This window comes from Rhea pennata, chromosome Z (assembly GCF_028389875.1).
Source record: "Rhea pennata isolate bPtePen1 chromosome Z, bPtePen1.pri, whole genome shotgun sequence".
Lineage (NCBI taxonomy): Eukaryota > Metazoa > Chordata > Aves > Rheiformes > Rheidae > Rhea > Rhea pennata.
Window position 1 is genome coordinate 8,959,547 of NC_084702.1, and position 20,969 is coordinate 8,980,515.

General features: G+C 53.5%; 1 protein-coding gene across 7 annotated transcripts in view; it reads left to right on the forward strand.

Moving 5' to 3' along the window:
- Positions 1–4,425: 4,425 nt before the first annotated feature.
- Positions 4,426–20,969, forward strand: part of LOC134153134 (tudor domain-containing protein 7-like) — a 56,759-nt gene continuing 40,215 nt past the window's right edge. For 2 of the 7 annotated variants that reach the window (XM_062598989.1, XM_062598988.1), the window contains exons 1-4: positions 6,694–8,044; positions 8,999–9,220; positions 12,270–12,411; positions 15,600–15,813. In XM_062598989.1, coding sequence (XP_062454973.1) covers positions 9,014–9,220; positions 12,270–12,411; positions 15,600–15,813 — 563 coding nt within the window. In that variant the 5' untranslated portion in view covers positions 6,694–8,044; positions 8,999–9,013. Of the gene's footprint in view, positions 4,598–6,693; positions 8,045–8,675; positions 8,761–8,851; positions 8,884–8,998; positions 9,221–12,269; positions 12,412–15,599; positions 15,814–20,969 lie in introns of those variants that run through there. The other 5 variants (XM_062598983.1, XM_062598984.1, XM_062598985.1 and 2 more) reach the window with 5 other exon arrangements.

Consider the following 20,969-nt stretch of genomic DNA (forward strand, 5'->3'; position numbering starts at 1 on the left):
TCATGAAGGAACTTCTGAGTGTAATTCAGCAACAGCAGTTGTAAGTCCCCAAAGAAGGCCGAACTGTCTAGGCTTCAGGTTCATCAGAACAATGAGTTACACTGCTCCAAAGAGCTGCCACATTGATGGGCTCCAAAGAGGGCTCTCACTTCGCACTGCAACCATAGTAGTGTGATGGATTAAAGTATCCCATCCCCCCCACACATACACATGTGAATGGAGGAATGTTCTGAAGAGATAAGTAGAGGCTACATGTCCTTGAGGCTTGGAGGGGAATAATACAGAGATTGACCACAACAGTTGCAAAAGAAGACAAATTCGTCTTAATACCAGAGGAATCTAAAGGGTGCCTTTGTTTTAGATAAACTGGCTGTATTAGCTAAGTCTAACAAGTGGTTGTGTAACAAGTGGTCTGTCCCTGATTAAAGAAATGTAGACCCACAGCAGGACAACATTAGTCTTATTTTTAATTATTGCTAAAATAACATAGCCTGTGTAGGTGTTAGATCCCATGACTCTAATTAATAGCATTTTTTTAAAAAATTCATGTAACCATAATAGGTATTTAGCGTATTGTTTTCTGCTTTTTTGTAGATCCACGTCATTCTCTGAGAAAGTGATATTGCCTGCTGTGATGTAGCCGTGATATCAGCTACAACTAGTAGCTGATGAAGTGACAAAGCAAACAACACAAACTGAAGCAAGCCTGAAAAACAGATATTCAGCCTGTCAGAAGAACCTCGCTTAGCAGCAAGCTCCAGGTGTGTACAGCTCTATTGGACTCAGGGGGTGATGAAGGAACAATTTTGTTGCCCACCATGGAGCTTGGGTAGTTTTGTTCAGCAGTAAGAATTCTGAAATTGGGTCAACACATCATAATAGTAACTTAGCAATTATAACACTTTTGTGTTTTATATGAATTATGTGAACCGTTTCACAAAACAAGTCATAGCTGAAGTCTGTACTGAGTTTACAAGGCCTCAGGACTGAAGCTTGCTCTGTCTGATTATTCCCTGGCATGACTGAAAATTGTTTTACTTGGTTCAGCTGTGAAGCAATTTTCATAATTTGACAGTGTTTGTATGGCTAATTTGTTTTACTTTTATCTTTGTACAGTACAACCATAATTTTATATAGATAGCAGTAACAAGTCCTATGCAAAACAAGATGTTTGTAAGTAAGTCTGTTACAATGAATTAGTGAAGAAAAAGACAGGCCTGGTATGGTAACAAAAGCCTTGGGAAGCAGATTTACAGGATGTGACAAAGAGGACTACAGGCATAAAGCGATAGGGGATGGAACACAAACTCAACACTGGATATCCCTATGGCCATAAACAACTCAACCAGACCAGCATAAGGAATGTATATGTGGCTCAGCCCAACAACAAATGTAAGAAGTAAACAACCAAAAGAGCTCTGAAGAGAGAGCTGCAGGCCTGAGGTGACTTCAACCCAAGTATTCATTCTGGAAAAATACAGAGGCCGAGCACTGTGACAATAAACATACTATAGAGACTGATAATGATATTCACATTTATATTGCGATTCTAATGTATCTCGTAACTGCAGTAGTCTGCTAAGCATATTTTCAACATCTATTATGATTTCTGTGTGTTGGTGTATCACTGTAGTAAATCAAAATCCCATGCAACTGCAAATAACCTCAAATAAGAAAACTCTGTATTTCCCTCCACATTTGGAATATCTAAAAGAATGTGATCGGAGAATACTGGACTCTCACAGGCAGCAGTCTCTGTAGGCTGGCAGGATTATGGCAGAAAGTGGCTACCAGGATGTTTTGGTGCTGGCTGCTAGCAGGAACCCTTTGCATGTGCACCCACTGCAACAGAGAGTATGGTGGAATTTCAGCATCTTGTCCTCTGCTTCTGGCTGGAATGCAACCAAAGCAGAATGTATGGAGGCAAGGTTTTAAACTGCAGCATTGCCCAAGGTGTCTAGGCAGATGAGACATATAGCATCTGGAGCTGCAGCTCTTGGTATCATCTGCTGCAGTGGACTGGGAAGAGCTGAAGGTGAGGAACTGCTCAGGTGTCTCAGCTGCTGCTACCACACTGCCAAAGACAGGCTGAACTCATTCCCTTTCCCAGAAGGTCTGAGGGAGAAAGCAGGTGGGAAAATGGAAGAGCTATGAAAGCCCATTGATACAGAAATTCACAGCAGTCTTCTTTTGGGATGAGAAGAAAGAGAATGGGCACTAGTGCCTTATCACTTCAGGAAGGCACCACAACACAGCTGCTTTCCTACCTTCACCTCAGAAGGCTGCTTCACAGAAGAGAGGAAGGAAAGACTGAAAAATGTGCAGAGACAGGAACTACATGCCTAGAGATGCTGCCTCTCCTTGGAAGTGCAGAAGCTGCTTCTCTTCTTACTTTGGAAAGGGAGAAGGCTTCCCTTGAACCACCACCACCTCCATCAGCAGCACACAGGATGTGGGGGAGTGTGTTTTAGGTCAATTCCACAAACAACTCTTCATTTATGAATTGAGATCCAACAGGTATCTCAGGAAATGGTATGCTGCCTTTGGAAGTGTGAGTGGTCCTGTCAGTCCTGAATACTCAGCCCCAGGCCTGATCTTTCCTCTTCCTCATTTCAAAAGCACTTTTCTTTTGCTGAGGACTCAGCAGTTTTCCAAACCACCAGGAACCACCGGTGCTTCCTTGTACACTCACTGCCTGTAGGATGTCTGCAAGTGCAGTTCACCTCATCCTCAGGCAGACACCAAGGAAGAGGCAGCAAGGTCTCATTGCTCTCATAGGCTCCTGTGACATCTCAGTATACACAGCCTCATGGCATCCCTGTCAGCTGAGCAAGTGCAGCAGGGACGGAGGGTGACTTTGGGATTCAGCACCCAGAGCTGCTGCTAGCCTCAAAAGAAAGATCCCAACAGCTGCCTGAGCCTCCATGCCTCACACATATGCCCAAGTCAACCTAGGGTCAAGCTGAACTGGGCAAAACCCTGCTGCTAGGGTAATACAACACGAACAGAGCAGGCACAAGAGCTTGAAGGTGACATCCCAAAGGTGCCTTGGCTGCACGGAGAGGAAACCCCAACTACACGATCAGTCCTTGGCAAAGAAAATCCTTTGGGGCTTGGACATATTTGGTGGAGCTTTTCTGAGTCTTTGTCCTTTGCTGGGTCTCAGTAAAATTCATGGTCACTTCCAGGGCAGTCTGGTTTAAGGTCAGACACAAATCTTTGTCTCCTCTGAGATGATCTGTCCTTGTTTGTGTGGACAAAGCTAAGGCTAAGCGCTGCCACCCAGCCAAATGATGGCAGACTGCAAACTGGATTATTGTTGTGAACTGGACAATTTGTCCTTGGTCACATCAGAGCAATTCTGAGCGCAAATTGCTTCTGGCTGTGAGAACTGGGTTTTCAACGACAAAAAGCCAAACCAACCTTCCAGTTTGCCCCCAAAATATCTTTCAAGGAGTCTGCAACAAAGTAAGTGAAAGCACAGAGGCAGCTTTCTGACGTGGTGGTTTTCACGGGCTGACCCTCGTTAGGAAAACCTTGGTGCCTTCTTGAATAGCAATTTTTTTGACTAGCTCTCCCTTCTTGGACTCTGAAGTGCACACATTCAAGGATTCTATGCAGTTTTAAGAATAGTTACCAACTTGTAAAATTGTTTCAAGGTAAATTTCAATTCACAGAACTTTTTAACAACTACGTGAAATCGTTTTGTGTTCTTTGTGATAGAGAACCGTGGTTAGCTGACATTACCCAACCGGACTCCGTTTTAAGACAATTTGCTCTCTTGTGATAGTACTGACATTTCACGGAGATGCCCTTCTTTTTTCCTGTTTCGACCCCACTAGAAACAGCCTTGTCAACAGCAACCTCCTGAATTACCCAGGGATCATTAACATCTGGTGCCAACAAGGCATCCTCATGCCCCATCTGCACTGGGCTCACACGTCGGGTAGCACCTTGCCGCACCACGGACCCCAAAACCGCCTCGGCCTCGCACCCCCGGAGTCCCCAAAAATGGCTCTCCCCGCCTCAGCGAGGCGCCAATCCCAGCTGCGTCACTGCCGCCTACGCGCTCGCGACTCCGCGACTGCGGGGGGAGGGGGGAGGGGCGGGGGAAGAGAGGGGCGGTGGTGCTTCGCGCATGCGCCTGCGGCGGCGGCGGAGCGCGGCCGTACGGCGCATGCGCTCGTAGAAGGGGCGGGGAGGGGGAAGGGGCGGAGGGCTAAAGGTGAAAGCACCTCCCCCCCCGAACCGCTTCGGGCGCGCGCCGGTTCCGCGGACGTTGGGCACGCGCGCGCGGCCGTTGGGCGGGGCGGGGGGCGCGGCCACCTGGCGCCGCGCTGGCCCCGCAGGGAGGCGGCCGGGCCCCGCCTCGGCGGCGGGAGTGGTGCTGGCTGCGGGGCAGGGAACCGCCGGGCGGGGAGGAGGGCGGCGGCGGCGGCGGGGAGGCTGAGGACACGGCCAGAGCCCCGCGGCGCGCCAGCCCTCCTTGGCCCCGGAGGGGCTGCGCCTGTCAGCGGCCGGCGGCGATAAGAGCGAGTCTTCAGCTGGGCGGGTAGCGGCTGGTGTGTGCCTGTCGGAGCAGACCTGGGTCCTCAAGGTTTGTGTCGGTAGCCTTTTAAAGTGCTGGCTCTTAGCACGATCCTTCTCTGAAGGAGAACTATCCTCTCACCTTTTTTGTTTGTTTGGTTGGCTGGATCAGGAAAACAGTTCTGCGAGTGGCGAACTAGTAAGTGTAGTTTAAGCGTCTTGAGGAAAGTTTCTGTGCGGGCGCTTGCCAAGACTGGCTTGAATGATGTGTCTTCACCTGAGAGATGCTCCTTAGGATTTCTTCCTGGTGAAGTGTCCTCCCCTCTGGAGGCAGCAAGGCACTCTGTGAAAGCCCTGCCTTCCTGCGCCTTGCAGCATTTGAGCACAGAAATAACGTTGGGAAACTTCACAGGCCTGACTGAGCTGTGTAGCTTTCTGCTCACGTTTCAGTGTTACTCGTTATTGTAAGCATTCCTGTGCCACGAGTTGTGTAAAATATTGTTAGTTATAGCAATGACTGTGTTTGTCTTGAGACCAAGGCTGGGTTTCAGCTTTAACCTTTGTATCCTGGTTGTCCTGTTTAGTGAAGTTTGTTATCCTTGTGACTATTCTTTATAGTATAACTTTGGATGTTACCTATAGGGCTAGGGTGTATAATAATAATAATATGCTGTTTTAACTCTGTTACTTTGACTTGGTGTTTTTCCTAAACCGTGTTCCACTTGTGAGGTATTTTAATTTGTTTTCTTAATTGAAGTTTCCTCTTTTGAGTCAACCTTTCAGTCTGACTTCCCACATTATTGTGAATTATCTTTCTTATGTCTCTCAACCCAGCTATAATCCATACTGTGTTAATTTCTCCTAAATGAATTTTATCATTGTAAATTCGGTTCAGCTAAATGGACTTGCAGGACTCCTAAGAGTCTTATTAATGAGACCAAGTTCATAAATAAAAATTCCTAATTAAAAACTTGGGAGAAAGCATAGAAAAAGGCTACAGCAGTAAATCTCACTTTCTTTACTAAAGTTTCTCATGAACACATTAGTCTTGGAACACACTTGCAGACCAAAGCACACTTCTGGTATACTTACGAATTTTTTATTTGTATCAGTAGCTTTAAAATCCATGACAGGACCAAGCTGAGACTTGTCTAACACATGACTTTCTCACATTACTGCATAGGTCCAAAAGAGATACAAACTTTGTGTTTTTTCTGTTTTTGATAGATGATTCATAAACAAGCAGAAATATAATAGTGCCCAGATGATCGCTATGTATTGCCCACTGCATGTGTGCGTGTGAGGGGGGCAATGCATGTGTTCAGTGCCTTCCCCTCTTTCTGCAGGTCTGTGACCTGGAGTTAAACTGGCAGTCTGGTAAAAGTGGGTGTGGTAGAGGCTGTTCAGGATCAGTAAACGAAACTCCTCTGCTCCGTAAGAGCAGGAAGCGCTGGGTTGAAGGAGATGAATCCACTGCTGCTCATGTGTGGTGTTAGAGCTGTGGGTCTTCCTAGACTGACGTGGGGGCTTCCAAGCTGCCAGTGGGACCCTGGATGATTTGTGGGTTTGTGTGGAAAAGTGCCCTTCCTGGAGACACAGGCTGCGCTTGGCTGTAGAAGTAGTTATGTCGAAGTTCCTGTGACCTTCTGTGGCACAGAGCTCGTGCATAGCAGCCTGCTGAGCTGTGTGCATGAATGCATCTGCGTACAGGCGGTGCTGCCTGTAGGAATTGGGTGTGTGTGTGTGTCTGTGCCTATAGCAGCACCGTCCTGTATGCGTCTGTGCAGACGTGGCCAGGTTGCTGAACTGCTGTGTGTCCATCAAGTGAGCGTGCTGCAGGAGCTGCTGTGGAATTGGTCTGGCTGGTGGCAGAGTTGGGCTGTTGCCTGGGTGGGGTGGGAGAAGGTGGAGGCAGTGCTAGCGTCTCTGGGTAGGCTGAAGTTGGCAGCATGGGCTCTGAAATGTGCTGTGGTCTGGGAGTCGTCTTCCTTGTGGGCTTGCCGCTGGCCTGCGTGCGGAGAGGGAAGGTGGAGGGGTGTGCTGCTGCGGGCAGGGAAATGTGCAGGTTGTCCTTTTTGGACCAAGGACGTCTGCTGCCTTGCCTGTGATGCCTGCGTGTTGCGTGCCACAGCAGTTCTGCTGCTGTGTTGGAGGGAGGGAGGGAGGTGTGTGATGCGTTTTTGGCAGCAGGCAAGGGGAACTGCTTCGCAGGAGGTGCCCTTGGAGCAGATGTGTCTTCTGAGGGCTCTCTGGAGCGTGGTTTTGTTGAGAAGCGGACTTGAGCAAGCGGGCTCTCCGTTCTGCCCCACGACTGCTGAGAAGTCTTGTGCCGTCATGGCCAAGTTGTGCTTCTTGGGTGGCTGAGGAGCGTGGAGGACTGGTAGGTGCTCCAAACTCTGCAGCAAGCAGCAGCGGGGTGAAGGGAAGCAAGCGTAATGCCCGCAGGACGGTAGGCAGAGGTGGTGCGAGAGGAGTGGGGTGGCGGGGAGCGTGCGTTTCCACTGACGGTCTTGCCGAGGGCCGTGCCGCGTGAGGGCTGGAGAGGCAGCAGCGCAGGCCTTGGTGCGGGGAGCAGGAGTGGGCGAGAAGCCTTTGTGCTAAATGTGGCGGGACCGGAGGAGGAGAGCAGCACAGGCGCAGCCGTGTGTCCCAGGTTGCCACTTGCTGTGCTGAGGAGTAAAGTAGCGTGTGCTGGCTTTGGTGCCCGAGTTTCCCGTTGCTGCGGTGTGGGGCAGCCTTGGCAGTCAGCTCGTCTGTGAGGTGCTCCCTTGCAGGCCGCTTCGTTACCACGGAGCGACTGGCTCGGTAGATTCCTGTGTGAGCGCAGTGGTGTCAGGCAGCGGCAGGATTGCGCTGTGAGCGCGGCAGAGCTGGTGGAGTCAGTGCTCCGCAGTGCGCGTGCATCCCGGCAGAAGTTCCCCACGCGTGGCCTTGCAGGAGCGCGAGGCCTTCTGGCTTGCCGGCTCTTCCCCAAAAGCTGGGTGTGCTGTGCGCGAGCTGTGGCAGCCCGGCTGGATCCCGTTTGGGGCAGTCGTGCTGCTGGCAGGCCGGAGAGCAGAGGTAACTGTTGGCCCCTAAGCGAAAGCCCCTCTCACTGTTGTGGGGAAAGGCCCGACTTGGTGCTGCGTCTTCCGCCGAGCTGTGGGTCTTGCTAAAACCGGTGGCCTGTGGTTTAGTTTTATCTTTTAGAACTGTCTTGACAGGCCCAAGTAGCAGTCTGCGGACATCGGACTCGTCCAGGCTGGTGTGCGGCGCGCCCGGTGGTTGGTGCTGCGTGCTGCTGCCCTGTGAGGTGCTTGTGGCCTTTGGGAGCAGCAGTGGGGCGAGTTTCTGTGGGTGTATTCAGCCAGGTTGGAAGACGGGCTCCAAAGAAGACCGCCGCTTCGACCTCGACGTGCCGGCAGATCGGGGCTAGCGCTCAGGAGCGAGAGAGCTTGCTCAGCACGGAGTCAGTGTGGAGCGTGTTCTTCCGGGGAGATCTTTGGACCGCTTTTTCGGAGAGCAGCGCGGACTGATAGTACGTCTGGCCTGTAGCACCTACCTTTGAACCTCCTAGGTGTTTTAGACGTGGAGCTGGCTTCAGCAAAGAGCTCCCTTAAGCCCCCATCGTGCAGAGCCCGTAAGGTGCCCTGGGTAGGCAACGTGTAGTTTGGTTTAAAACTGGATTTGGAGAGGGTTGTAAACTCTGTCGCTGTGCCACAGGGGAGAAGTCTTGCTGCGAGGTAAGGCGCCTGCTGATGCAGTGGGAGAAATGGTGTGAGCCGAAGCACTGGACTGGGGGAAGTTTGGGAGAGCTTTGCCGTGGTGTTTCTTTTTTCCTCTGGCCAGGATTATGGCCTAGCAGTGGCCCTGGCTTTTCTGTGCTGTGGGTTGTGTGTTCTGGTGCTGTGTGAAGATCCCAGCATGCCGTGGGCTGACTTTTCTGTGCTGTGGGTTGTATGTTCTGGTGGTGCGTGAAGATCCCAGCGTGGCGTGTGCAGGGTTAGGCTCCGTTGGGTTTCCTGTGGAAGAGCCGTGCGTGGCGGCCAGGTGCTGTGGGGTAAGCCATGGTGTGAGCTTGGTGCCTGAGCTGTGGTGTGAGAGCTGCTGGCGTGAGGATCTCTCGCTCTGCATCAGGAGGGGCCTTACCTGGCAGCAAGACTACTCCCCCGCGGCACAGCGACAGAGTTTACAAACCTCTCCAAATCCGTTTTTAAACCGAACTGCACGTTGCCTACCCAGTGCACGTTACAGGTGAGGTGAGGAGAGGTCCCGCTGCGAGAGGGTGTGTGTGCTGTGGGGTGGGAGCATGCGAGGGCAGGGGTCAGTTGTGGTGGTGGAGCCGTCGGTGCCTGGATTCCTTGGGTCTGGGAACAGGTGAGTCACCGAGCGGTGGATTACTTGCTGGTTTGGGTAGGCAGGCCAGGTGTTAAAGCGGGCGCTGTTATTGCGAGTGTGTAAGAATGCTTCTCCCTCTTGTTTTGGGGTGCAGGAGGTGTAGGTGAAGATGCTGGAGGCCGACCTTGTTGCAAAAATGCTGCGAGCTGTTCTTCACTCCCACAAAAATGGCGTCCCCTTGGCAAAGCTTCAGGGCGAGTACAAGTCGCTGACTGGGGACTGGATTCCCTTCCGGCACCTGGGACACGGCACGCTGGAAAGCTACCTGGAGAGCATCCCGGGAGTGGTCCGAATCGAGGAGAACAAAGTGGGAGAGGTAAGAGGGTGCCTTGCCTCAAGGCAAGTGCGGCAGGTTGGCTCCAGGCCGGCAAGTTTTGTGTTTGTGAGGTGTGCAAGGTTGGTCCCCTTCCCTCTGGCTGTGCCATGCTGATTAGCGTCCCGGTGCTGTAGGGTGTGTGCGAGGGCCTGTTGGAGGGAGAAGGGTGTAGCCCAAGCGCCCGTTGCTTTTCTGGTGGCGGAGTGGAGCGTGGTGTTTGGGAAGAGTGGGGTGTTGCAAGGCGTTGTCCCTGAAAGAGGAGGCCTGGTTGGGAAGAGCTGTTTGTGTGCCAGTGGAGCTGTGTTGCCTGCCTCAGCCTTTCCGCCTGTGTGGGGCTATTGCAGGGGTTGTCCTGGGGAGCGGCGGAAGGTGAAGGCTTGTGGGTGTGCCTTGACTGTGTCTTCAGGGTGGGCTTAGGCTTCTCTTTGGCTGCAAGGGGGGTGTGGTGGACGCTTTGGCCTGGTGCTGTGAGCATGCGTCCTTGGGGCTTGTTTAGCAAGCCAGGTCTTGCTGTGCAGCATTGTTGCCACTTCACTGGCTTTGCCTTTTGCAGCAGGTGAGCAAGCTAAAGAGTGGGGGCTTTTTTTTAGTTTGTTCCAGACCTGTGTGGGCTGCAGCCGCATCGGTAGCGTGATTGCGGATTGATCTGGAAAAGTTTTGTGCTGGTGTCGTTGAAGGTGTCCTGATGGCTGCTCGGTGAAGTGGCTGTTGGTTTCTACCTTGGGCCTTTCTGAGCATGACACAGAAAGAATTCTCCCTTTCCCTTGAGAGCATTGCTTGTCCTCTGTGTAATATGTGCCCTGCAGATGATGTGCAGCTCTTGAAGGTGGCTGGAGAGGGAGAGGATGAGCATCCGTGCTTTGAGGTAGTGCAGGTTGGCAAGCAAGATGTGTGGAAACAGCAGGAGCATGTTGTTAAGTGAGGGGGGGGCTGCAGGTGATGCCCTGCAGGCGTATTCCCTTTAAACATGGAAGTGCCAGCGAGGCAGAACTGTGGGAGAGAGCCACATAGGCTTTCTGGGAAATAGCCCAGTTGGACACCTCTCTGCAGCGCCTGCCTGCTAATGCACACAGCTTGGGGAACAAACAAGAGGAATTAGAGGTCTGTGTGCAGTTGCTGAGTTAGGGTCTCCTTGGGATCATGGATATGTGGTGGCATAGCCCACACAGCTGGCGTGCTGCTGTTGATGGCTACGGGCTGTTTTGGAAACAGAGGCTGGTCAAGCAAGGTGGGGGAGTTGCCCTTTATGTGAGAGAGAAGGGAGACTGCGTGGAGCTCTTCGTGGAGACAGACGATGAAGCAGTGGAGAGGTTATGGGTGAGGATTATAAGCAAGCTGAGTGATGTTTTTGTGGGTGTCTGCATGTTCAGGGAGTAGTAGTGGCTGAGACCTCCTTCAGACAACTGCAGGAAGTGTCCCCTTGGCAGGCAACAGTTCTCACAGGGGACTTGAGCACCCTGGGTATCTGATGGAGGGACAAGAGCAGGGCACAAGCAGTGTGGGAGGTTTCTGGAGTGGGAACTTGATGGGAACTTCTTGACTTAAGTGACTGAAGAGCTGGCAGAGAGGGGTGCTGTGCCGGACCTGCTACCACTGTAGTGGAAATGGCACTCCTGTGTTCAAGAGGGGCAAGAAGGAGGACCTAGGGAACTACAGGCAAGTCAGCGTCACCTGATCTCTGTGAAGGTGATGGAACAAATCTTCCTGGAAACTGTTTGCAAACAGGTGAAGACAAGAAGGTGACTAGGAGGAGCAAGCCTGGCTTTATGAAAGGGGAGTCATGTATAAGCAACTGAGAGGGCTTCTGCAGTGAGCTCACTGGCTGAGGGGAGAGGTGTGGATGTTTCTCTTGACTTCAGCAAGGTTTTTGATACTGTCTCCCATAAGCTCATTGTGGACAAACTGATGAAGTAGGGAATAGATGAGTGGAACGTGACGTAGACTGGAAACTGTTTGATCTGCTAGGTTCAAAGGGTCGTGATCAGTGGCACAAAGTCCATGTGGAGGCTGTAATGAGTGGTGTCCCCTGGGGTGAGTGCTAGGTGCAGTACTGTTCAAGCTCTTTGTGAATGACGTTGGGGATGGGACAGAGTGGCCCCTCAGCAAGTTTGCAGCTGCTACAAAACCAGTGCACCCAGTGACTCTGCTGCCTGCTGTTCAGAAGGGCCTTGAGAGGCTGTCAAAATGGTTTGAGAGGACCTGTAGAGGACCTCTTTCTGGTGAGGATGTTGGAAGGCTGGACCAGGTCTCCCAGAGAGGTTGTGGAATCTCCATGTATGGAGACTGGGCCAAAACTAGCTGGGCCACATCCTGAGCAACCTACTATGACCCTGTGTTTAGCAAAAGGGTTGGACTAGGCAATGTACGGAGGTTGCTTCCAGCCTCAGCTCTTGTGTGATTCTTTGCATATAAGGACTGGGCGTGTGAGGCTGTGTGTGGAGAGGTTACCTGCGCAAGCTCTGGCACTAGCGCGTATGTTTTCTGTGTTGGGGGTGAGTGTGCAGCTGGTTTCCTCTCTGATTTCTAAGCATGACCTCCTCAGATGGTAAGAGCCTTTGTTCTGAAGGATCTGAGAGAGACCCCCAGCATCTGCAGCAGCCGGGAGGGTGAGCTGAGCCAGGCAGCTGGAGATGCTGGGGCTGTGCAGTGGAGGAGAGAGGAGAGGGAGGATGAGCTGGAGTGCCCTGTAGCAAGTCAAGAGCGTTGCCTTGTTGTCACTTGTGTCATGCTTTTGGGTTGGGCTGAGAGGCTGAGGAGAGCTTTTGAGGTCTTGAGTAAGGTGGTGCTGCTGAGCGGTGACTTACTGTCCTCCTCCTCCTCTTCTCTTGTTAGAAAAGCTGTTTTCTCTTTTCCTGAGCATCTCTCTGCTAAATGTCCAAGGTGTCTGTAAAGTCCTGGAGGAAGTCCTCTTGTCCCCTGCTCATGTGCTATATTTTCAATGTCTGTGCTTGCTTGGGAGCACAGTGTTGTGCATGAGTGAGGGTCCTGCCTGTGGCTAAGCTTGGACCTCAGCGACTGTTTGCTCTTGTCCCTTTGGTACCCTGAGCAGGTCACTTGCCATGCTGTTGCTTGCACCGAAACAGTGCGGATTGCTCAACTGGTAGCCCGGCAGAGGAGCTCCAAAAGGAAAGTGGGACGACAAGTGAACTGCCAGATGAGGCTGAAGAGCACAGCTCCTGTCACGTTAGTAGGTAAGACACAGCAAGCTGAGGAAGGCCCAGCTACAGCAGATGGATGTGTAGTTGCAGCAGTGAAGACCTTTGCTCTGAGCAAGTGATGCTGATTGCCACCAGTTGTGTGGTCCTGTTAAAGAGTAGTTGTTGTGGCGGAGTGTTGCTGGCAAGGGTGGTTGTGCGTAGAGGCTAAGGTGTGTGAGGCAGCCCTTCCCAAGAGTGTCCTTGAGTTGCAAATGAGAAATGTTCTTGAAGGACAGCGGGCTTCACTTGCACCTGCCCTTTGCAGCGCGTATGTGTGTGGGAGCAGTGTTTAAGCTTTGGAGGTGTTGTGTAGCTGTGAGTCTGTGGGTGTTTCAAGGAGGAAGAGCAAGGACCGTGGTGGGTGGCAGGGATCAGCCATGCCCTCCTGGGGAGAAGGAGCCTCCTCAACCGTGTCCAGCAGCGCCCGTGTCAGTGTTAGCGACTCTCGCTGCTGTTGTAGGTGCCCCAGGGCCCCGGCATTGCTGCATCCTTTCATCTCAGTGGCAGTGGCCATGGCAGTGGTTTTCCAGAGGCTCTGGGGCAAGCGTCCGTCCTGTCGCCATGCTGCTGCTGCTGCTGCCCAGGCCTTGCAGCAGCCAAGCCTGATGTAGGTGTTACAGTGAGGTTTCAGGGGAAGCAAGTGGCAGTGGCATGACAGTAGGGTGTCTTCCCCACGGTGTGTGTCCCAGGCGTTAGGTTCTGTCTCTGTCTCTCTGCTTATTTTTCCCCAGAACCGTTTTCGGTGCTGGGTGATGTATCAGAGGGTCCGTACCGGACGGCATACGAGGCAAGCGGGCAATTCCTTGCAGTCCTAGCTAGAGCTTTGGGGGTGGGGGGCCGTCTGGTGACGCTCCCGTAGTGGCCTCCTTCCCTTTTTGTTCCAGAGTGTGCCTGGGAAAGCGGTGTGGCTGCCAAGGTGTCTTTTGGGAGAGGGAAGAGGGGCTGCAGCCAGTTTTGTTGCCCCTGAAAGCAATAGCGGTGGGCATGCCGAGTGTCCCGGGACGACCCGTGCTGAGCGCTTTGGCCGAAGGGAAGCCGGGGGCTCCGTTGCTGAGCTGGTGGTTGCTGCTGCTGGCTGTTGCACAGGCTGGAGAGCATGTGTGTCAGTGCTTCCGTTTTGTGTTAGAGCAGCTCCTGGCATGCTGGGATTTGGAGGTGCCTGCGTGTCTTGAAGGTGGGAGAGGGGGGTCTGCTGTGCGATCTGAGGAGAGACAGGCTCCGTGTAGGGCAGCGAGGGCCAGAGAGTCCGAGGCAGGCTAGCAAGCCTGTGTGTGTGTGGAGAGGTGGCTCGGGGTCTTCCTGGCAGGGGGCCTTTGGAGTCCCCTGGTTGCAGAGCGTGGTGCCTGCTGGGGCTGCGAGATTCCCTCCTCGCCTGCAGTAGGTGCTGGAGTGGCGGTGATGCCGAGGGCCAGCAGCTGTGCAGTTCCTCTGTCACCCTTGATCTCTTCTTGCCTTTCTTCTGGCAGTGTTTTCTGTGGTTCCTCCTCTTCCCCCTGGGAGGTCTGTGGAGCTGAGGGCTCGGTTGTTTGAGGCAAGAAGGGTTTTGGGGTGTGGGCTTGCGAGCATTGTTTGGGTAGCGTGAATGCCTGCGTCCTGCGGGAGGCTTGCCAAGCTGGAAGCTCTTCTGGACAGATGACAGTAGGGTGGGAGGAGGCAGCATGAAGTAGCCTGTGCAGGCTGCCTCACAGCTGCAGAGAAGCTCTCTCTTTTGTCCTGAACCTGGCTAATAGCTTCCTCTTCTGGATCTTCCTGCCTCCCCTTCCCTCCCCCTCCCGCACCTCCTCCTGTCACACCGGTGGTATCTTGTACGGAAGAAGAGGGGTGATTTTTTTTTTTTTTTCTTCTGCAGTGGCACTTTTGGTCTGCTGCGGCTCAAACTCGCCTGAGCCACTTCGGCCCTGCCTCGTGGGGGCAGAGGCATTTGCGACTTGAATTAGTGCTTGAGAGTCACCAGAAATTCTTAACAACAGGCCCAGCCTTCTCCTGGATGTCTGAAATGACCACTAGGGCTCTGACTGGCGTGGTGGGCACAGCTTAGGCAGGAATGACACTTTGGGATTGCCACTCACGCTGGTTTGGAGTCTGCAGCCCTGTGCCACGGGCAGCTCAGCCACTTCCCCCCTGCTGACTGCTCTGAGCTGCCAGGTTGCCGGAGCTCGGTCGGGCTGGTCAGCCTTACGTTGCCAGGTACCAGTCAGCAGCTGAGCAGCTTCTTTGCCGGGATCTGCGCTGTCCTTTCAGGAAGGGCAGTGACTCTGCCTTTCCCAGGCAAGGCCCTGCAGCGCAGCCCGGCCCCCCGGCTTTGGGCCGGTGTGGCAAGGTTTAAACGTCAGGAGCCCTCATTCTGCTTGCGTGTCACTACAACCTCCTTGTGTCTCTGATATTTTCTGTGCTGAGACGTTTGATTTTTTTTTTTTTTTTTTTTTTTGCTCTCCAGTGGCATCGCAGCAGCCGACCCTTTGTTTGGGAAGCTGACCTGGTGACGCCTCTGCTAGTGTAATAAAAATAGTTGTAAAGCTGTGCTTGCTGACCATGTAGCCTGGGGATAGTGCTCTGAAGTACTTCAGCCAGCAGAAGTTGGTCTGGTACAACGAGCCGGTAAAGAGTGAGGTGACCAAAAAGTTGTTTAGCAAAATCTGGCGCAAAGAATAGTGTGCCGTGCTCCTCTGCAGGTGCTCTTTGGTAAGGTCTCTGGTGTGGTGGGAGTTTGGGAGGAGGCAAAACAGAGGATCTTCCCCCAGGGGCGGTTTTTTGGGAGCTGCCTCAGGCAGGTGGAGTTACACTGAATGCCCTCCGTGTTGGGTTGCGGGCAGTGCTGCCAGGGGAGGTAAAGTGCAGCCTGGAAGATGGGTTTCAGCCAGGACTGGCTTTGGTATCTTACAGGCTGCATGGTTCTTCCTGACTGTGATGAGACACAGGTGTCTCGTGTCTTGGCCTGCTGCCATCTGGAGATGTGAAGTGAGGTTTTGCTGGTCCCTGGGTGTTGTGAGATGAGGCTGTAGCGAAGAGATGAAGGCTTGTGGCCGAAAGCGTCCCGACTGCTGAATGTGTTTTGCGGAAGGATGGATCCCCTGGAGGGAGCTCTGTGCTGTGCCTGAAGACTCTCTGGGGTGGGTGGAGGAACCTGTTGCGTCAAGAGCGTGGGACAGTATTACTCATGGCTACGTCTGGCACCTCTTTAGGAAAGCCCAAAGGAACTTTGCGACAACCGAGGTTGATGAGCAGCTCAGAAGAAGGCAGCAAGAGGCCCGTCCCCCGGCCGCAGAGAGGCAGAGGTATGGCGTACGGCGTGGTGAAGCCCACTGTAGAGAGCGCCCTGCCTGCCTTGCCCCTAGCCGCTGGAAGTGGACCATCTAAAGACATTCCCATGCAGAGGCATGTCACGGTGATAAACAGGTCAGTGTGTGTGTGCGCACGCGTGCACGTGTGTGTGTGTGTGTTTGGGAGACAAAGTGGAGCGTGGTGGAGAGCACTGGCTTTGGTGGGGTGAGGAGGTGGGAGCTGTGGAAGCAGGTAGGTATACGTAGCAGAGGACCGTTCTGCTGGTCCTGCGCGCAAGCGGTGCTGTGGGGTTTGGGAGAGCAGGAAGGACTTTGGGCTTTGCTTGCTGTTAGCTGGTCAGGAGAACGTGCTACACTTCCAGTGCTGCAAGAGCTTGGAGCTGCCTGGGGACTCCCCGCTCCTGCTGCCACTGGGCTCGCACAAGGTGGATGGGGGAGAGCTTGTTTGGGAGCGGCAGCGTGTGGTGTTCGGTGCCTTGCAGTAGCTGAGCGAATCCATGTGCTTGCTGCATGTGGGCTGCGTGGTTTGTGGAGGCAGCCTGCGAACGCTTGCCGCATGAGCGGTGTATTTGGGGACGTGGGAGTCCAGGTCCAAGGTTACTGCTCTGTCAGAACCTGGTCTTTTGACTGTGTGTAGGTGGGAAGGCAGGAAGCAGAGGGCACCCCTTTGCCTCTGTGGGTGGTACTGAAGGGTTCCCTGTGTTCTTGGCCTCCTAGTGTCTGCTTGGGGAGGCCGTGTGCCACCGGGTCATGAAAACTGCGCGTGGCACGGTGGTTGTTTGCTAGAGCAGAGCGCTGAGCTGCTCCAGTCAGTGCTGCAGGAGGCTTTCTGTGTCAGCTGGAAGTGAGGCAGAGCGCTGAGGGTAATTTGTGTCTGCAGGGGGCTCCTTGTTACCTCTTTGCCACCGTCTTGATGGCGGCGTTAGTCTTTCTGGGTCATTCTGCGAATCCTTGAACGCAGCGGCCGACTGGCGAGGTTTGGCTGAGTTTGGATCCGGGGTGAGGGCCTGCGAGGCTGTTGTGCTGGCTTAGCATTGCCCGCTGGTTTTCAGCTCTCCTCTGAGCATCTCTAATCCGCCTTGGCTTACACAACTGCTGTGCCATCGTTTCCCTTTCTGCGTTGTTTACGGCTGCCCTGGGTCATCAGATGCTGGAGCGGGGAATGTGCTTGTTGCGGCCACATTGTGGCCGTGCTGAGTCTCCCGTAGCCGCGATTGTCCTGGTAATCCTCGCCAGGTCACTGGGCTCGCTTAGAACGAAGCTCGCTTTGAAGCGGAAAGCGACTGGAATGCCACTTGGAAGCAGGCATGGCTGATAAGAGCTCCGAGCAGTGCGACAAGTTAATCCTGCAGTGGTGGCTGCTTTTTATGGGCGACCCAAAGAAAGAGCGAGAGGGTTTGGGCGCATCCCTCGGGCGAGTGCCGTGTGTGTCGGAGCGGGGGGAGCAGATGGTGGAAACGAGGAGCAGCTCACGCTGTTTGTGATCGAAGTAGCTGCTGCAGCTTGTGTGCCCGCGTATAGCGTGCTGACAAAGGTCAATGCTACTGCCTCTGCGTGTTCCCGATGCTTTGCGAAAGGCCTAGGTTTGCGGCTGTGCTGTGCTGGTACCGCTTGGGCCAGCGCTTTCCTTGCAGATAGCTGTCTGGCCGCAGGCTGTGTTGTTGTGACGTTTGCTTCTGCTGCTGGAGGGGCAGGTGCCCGGGGAAGCGGCAGGCAGTCTCTGCAGATGCTCATCGGGTTTGTTATGAATGACCTTTGCTTCAGGGAAGGGCTTTCCTGAAGGGCTGGAGACGACGCTTGTGTTTGGGCAGTCCGCGGCTGTGGCTGTAGGAGCAAGTGTTAAGGCATGTGCAGGCCTTAGTTAGGAGCTGCAGCTACAGTCCTTTTGTGCTAAGGGTGTGCCCGCAGTTGTTAGCCATGCTGGAAGCGAGGAAGTTGTCTTCCCTGTGTTCGCTGTTGAGCTGACCGCTGTGTGTCATGGCCAGAGTTTGGCACTAGGAAGCAGGACAGCTTTCAGGTGTGCTCCATGTCTGGACAGTGTTCAGAGGGCTGTGGACAGTGTTTTTGTAGCCCTCAGGCCTGCTGCCAGCCCTGGGGAAAAGGAGCAGGAGGTAGATGATGAGGTGTGTTTCGGGAGAGCGAGGAGCTTTGGCAGGGGATGGTTGATGAGGAGCTGAGAGGATGGTGGTGCTAGTAGCTGGAGCTGTGACCAGTGGGAAGAGGAGAGCACTGGGCTGAGCAGGGAAGAAAGAGGAGCAGCTGGGGGTGGCTGTGGAAGGAGATGAGGGTTTGGCAGGAGAGGCCAGGAAAACTGGGCAGCAGGAGGCAAGGAGGGAGAGGCTGGGGTCAGGAGCTGAAGCAGCGGGAATCAAGGTTGGCTGCTGCGTGTGCCTCGTGCTGGTGAAACACAGCTCAGCATTGGCTGAGCTAAACCCTGTTGGTCCTTGCTCCTGCCCAAGCTCGGTGGCAGTCCAGCAGGAGAAGTGTCTGCTCCATTGATGGAGTGAGTGAGTCTACTCTCCCTGTGTGCTGCAGGGGGACTGAAGGAGGCTCTTCCACTTGGGGTGTTTCCTAGTGCATGCCTGTGCTTTGTCAGAGGCCTGCTGAGAGTGTTGCAGGGCCCCATCAGCATCCGAAAGGTTTGTCTGGGGGAGGTGCTAGCGAAGACAGTAGCGGGCGTTGCTCCATGGACTGAGAGTCACGGAGGCTGGTGGCCCAGGCTGTGGCCTGTGTTTTGTTGAAGAGGCTGCTGCAGCGAGGGAGAGGCTACTGCAGCCTGCCCTGCAGGAGAGCTGTGGCCACGGGTGCACACACATCTTCCTCGCTTTCTGTGTGCTTGTGTCGTGAGGCATCACGTCTGTGAGTGGCGTAGTGCCTGTGTTGTGACAGGCAGAGGACAAAGCTCTCGCTGCCCTGTTCAGGTGGGTCTTTGGAAGGCCGGAAAGCCTTCTCTAGCTCGGCAATAGAACTGGCTAGGGGGCAGCTTTCTGCAGGCTCTCTAAGGGAGCGTGCGCCTTCCCGAGCTGATGTCTTTGTTCGTCTGTGGCCGGTTCCCCTCCGTTTGTTCTAGGGAGCAGCGTTCTCATGCTTTGATTTCCAGCTACTCTGGTGCAGGTGGTTGTGTAGAAGACCTGTGGTGCACCCCAGAGGAGTGCCACTGCAGTGCCATTTGTAGGAGGCTGCTGAAGAAGTGTTTGTCGAGGAAGGGACCATCCTCTGGACAGAAGCTCGTGTGCAGCACATCTGAAGCTGGCGTGGCTGTGCTGAGAGGAGCAGGAAGGTCCCTGGTGGACATGGTTGCTGCAGGGGCTGCCCAGGAGTGTGGAGCTGCTGGGGCTGTGTGCTTGGGCTTTTGGAGACTTTCAGGAGGGCAACGTGCTGGAGTGGCTGAGCCCTGACGGGGAAGAATTTGCAAGTGAGTGGATGTGTTAGCAGTGTCCCCAGCAATCCTTGGCTCGGCCCAGCCTCTTGTGTACCAGCACAGACTCAGAAGCAGTCTTATAGCAGAAGAGCCAGTCCTCACCTGTGGCCCTAGCAGAGCATTTGAGAGAAGTCCTGAGTATGGGAGGATTGCCAGAGAAGTCCTGAAAACAGGATTCTTGTTGTTTCCCAGGAAGGCGGAGGTTGTCTGTGCCCCCTGTCCTGACCTGGGATGGTTTGTGCTGCTTCTCTGGGTTTGTTTCCCAGCCTACCCACTTCCTGACATTGTAGCAGAGCACACGCATACTGTCAGAGCTGCGCTAGCTGTCTCTGAGCTCGCTTGCTCTGAGACAGAGCATCTGTCTTGATATAACAGATCTTTGCTCTTTGTTTTGGCAGAATGACTTTTAAGTGACAGACTTTGGCCTGTGTGCTGACCTGTCTTGGTACTCTAGCTGGCCATCCTCAGGACATTGCCGAGCCAGGCTCTGCAGCAAGGTTGCATATGCCATTGTCCTTGTGGCAGCTGCCAGATTCTTTGTGCCACTTCTCCAGTGGCCTTCCAAGGTCTGTGGTACTTGCTGTGAGATTTCTGGGTCTTACAGGTGCTTGGGCTTGGGTGGAAGGGGACATTTTTTTTCCTGCTACATGCTCTATGACACTGAAAGAATGAGGGGGAAATGCTGAGGGTACTTGATGCCAGACTGACCAAAGCTGCTGCCCTCAAGGGCTTGCATGCAGATGTCATTGCAGGGTCTGAGAGGCTGCCTTTATAGGTAGTTGCCTGCCATGAGGTTGTCAGTGTTTTCCCACACTGCCTTGTTCTGAGGATGTTGCTGTGGAACTGCAAGGGCCATAGAAGGCAGGAAAGACCTTGCTCATAAAACAAGCATCAGATATCCTCAAAGGTGGAAAGTGACAGCAGAACAGGCTGAGCTGCTCAGTAACCCCCTTGTTTGGACCAGCAGGCAGCATTTGCAGCCTCTGCTACTGGGATTAGTCTTCCAGGCCTTGGATAGTGCTGAGCTGGGTGGTATGTGCCTTGCCAAGGTACAGTGATGGGCAGGGAGAGGCCTGCCTTCCCTCCTCTCTGAAACAGTGGAATCTGGGAGAACAGTGCAACTAGCTCTTCAGCTACAGCTATATAGATACAGCTTTTATAGGGCTGCTGTGTGGCTGGTCAGGCATTTTTGAAATGCTATCCTGCAGATGTCTTCTCTTGTGGTCAGTGGTTACTAATGCAGCTGGGAGGTCTTCTGGTGGGAGTATTCTCTATCGGCTGGGGAACACAAGGCCTTCCAGAGATTAAATTTTCCATGTCTGTATGCTGGAGAGAACTTTGGCTCTGCTGCAGTCTAACTCCATGTCAATCCATCTTCAGAGAGATAAGGTGTTCTCCGTGATCCATAACAACAAGCAGCATGTCATAGGATCCTTGTCCCATTGAAGGAGTTGAAGCTGACCATAGCATCTGCTCTGTTCCGTGGGAAGCTTCCGAGGCACAGGAGGACGTTCAGGAAGATACCCCATAATATCTCTGAATACTGAGAAAATCCCAGATTAAACTTGCTTTCATGTGTCTCAACACAAGGGCAGTATCAGTCCTCTATTCCAGGGCTCCTTTCTGACACATTCCCAAAAGCATGATTAGAGAGGGTAACAGCTGCCTTTCTCCTGGATCCTCAGGGAGAATCCTTCTCAGGTTAAGAAAAGAAGACCGATTCTAAACTTTCCTTCAAACCTTTTTGTGGATCGCTGAACCTTGCTTCTGTTGCCACAGGCTTTCCTTGCAATTGCATCACCAACATCACCTGAAGTGTGGCTTGTAGTGATGTTAGTGTGTGGTGCTCA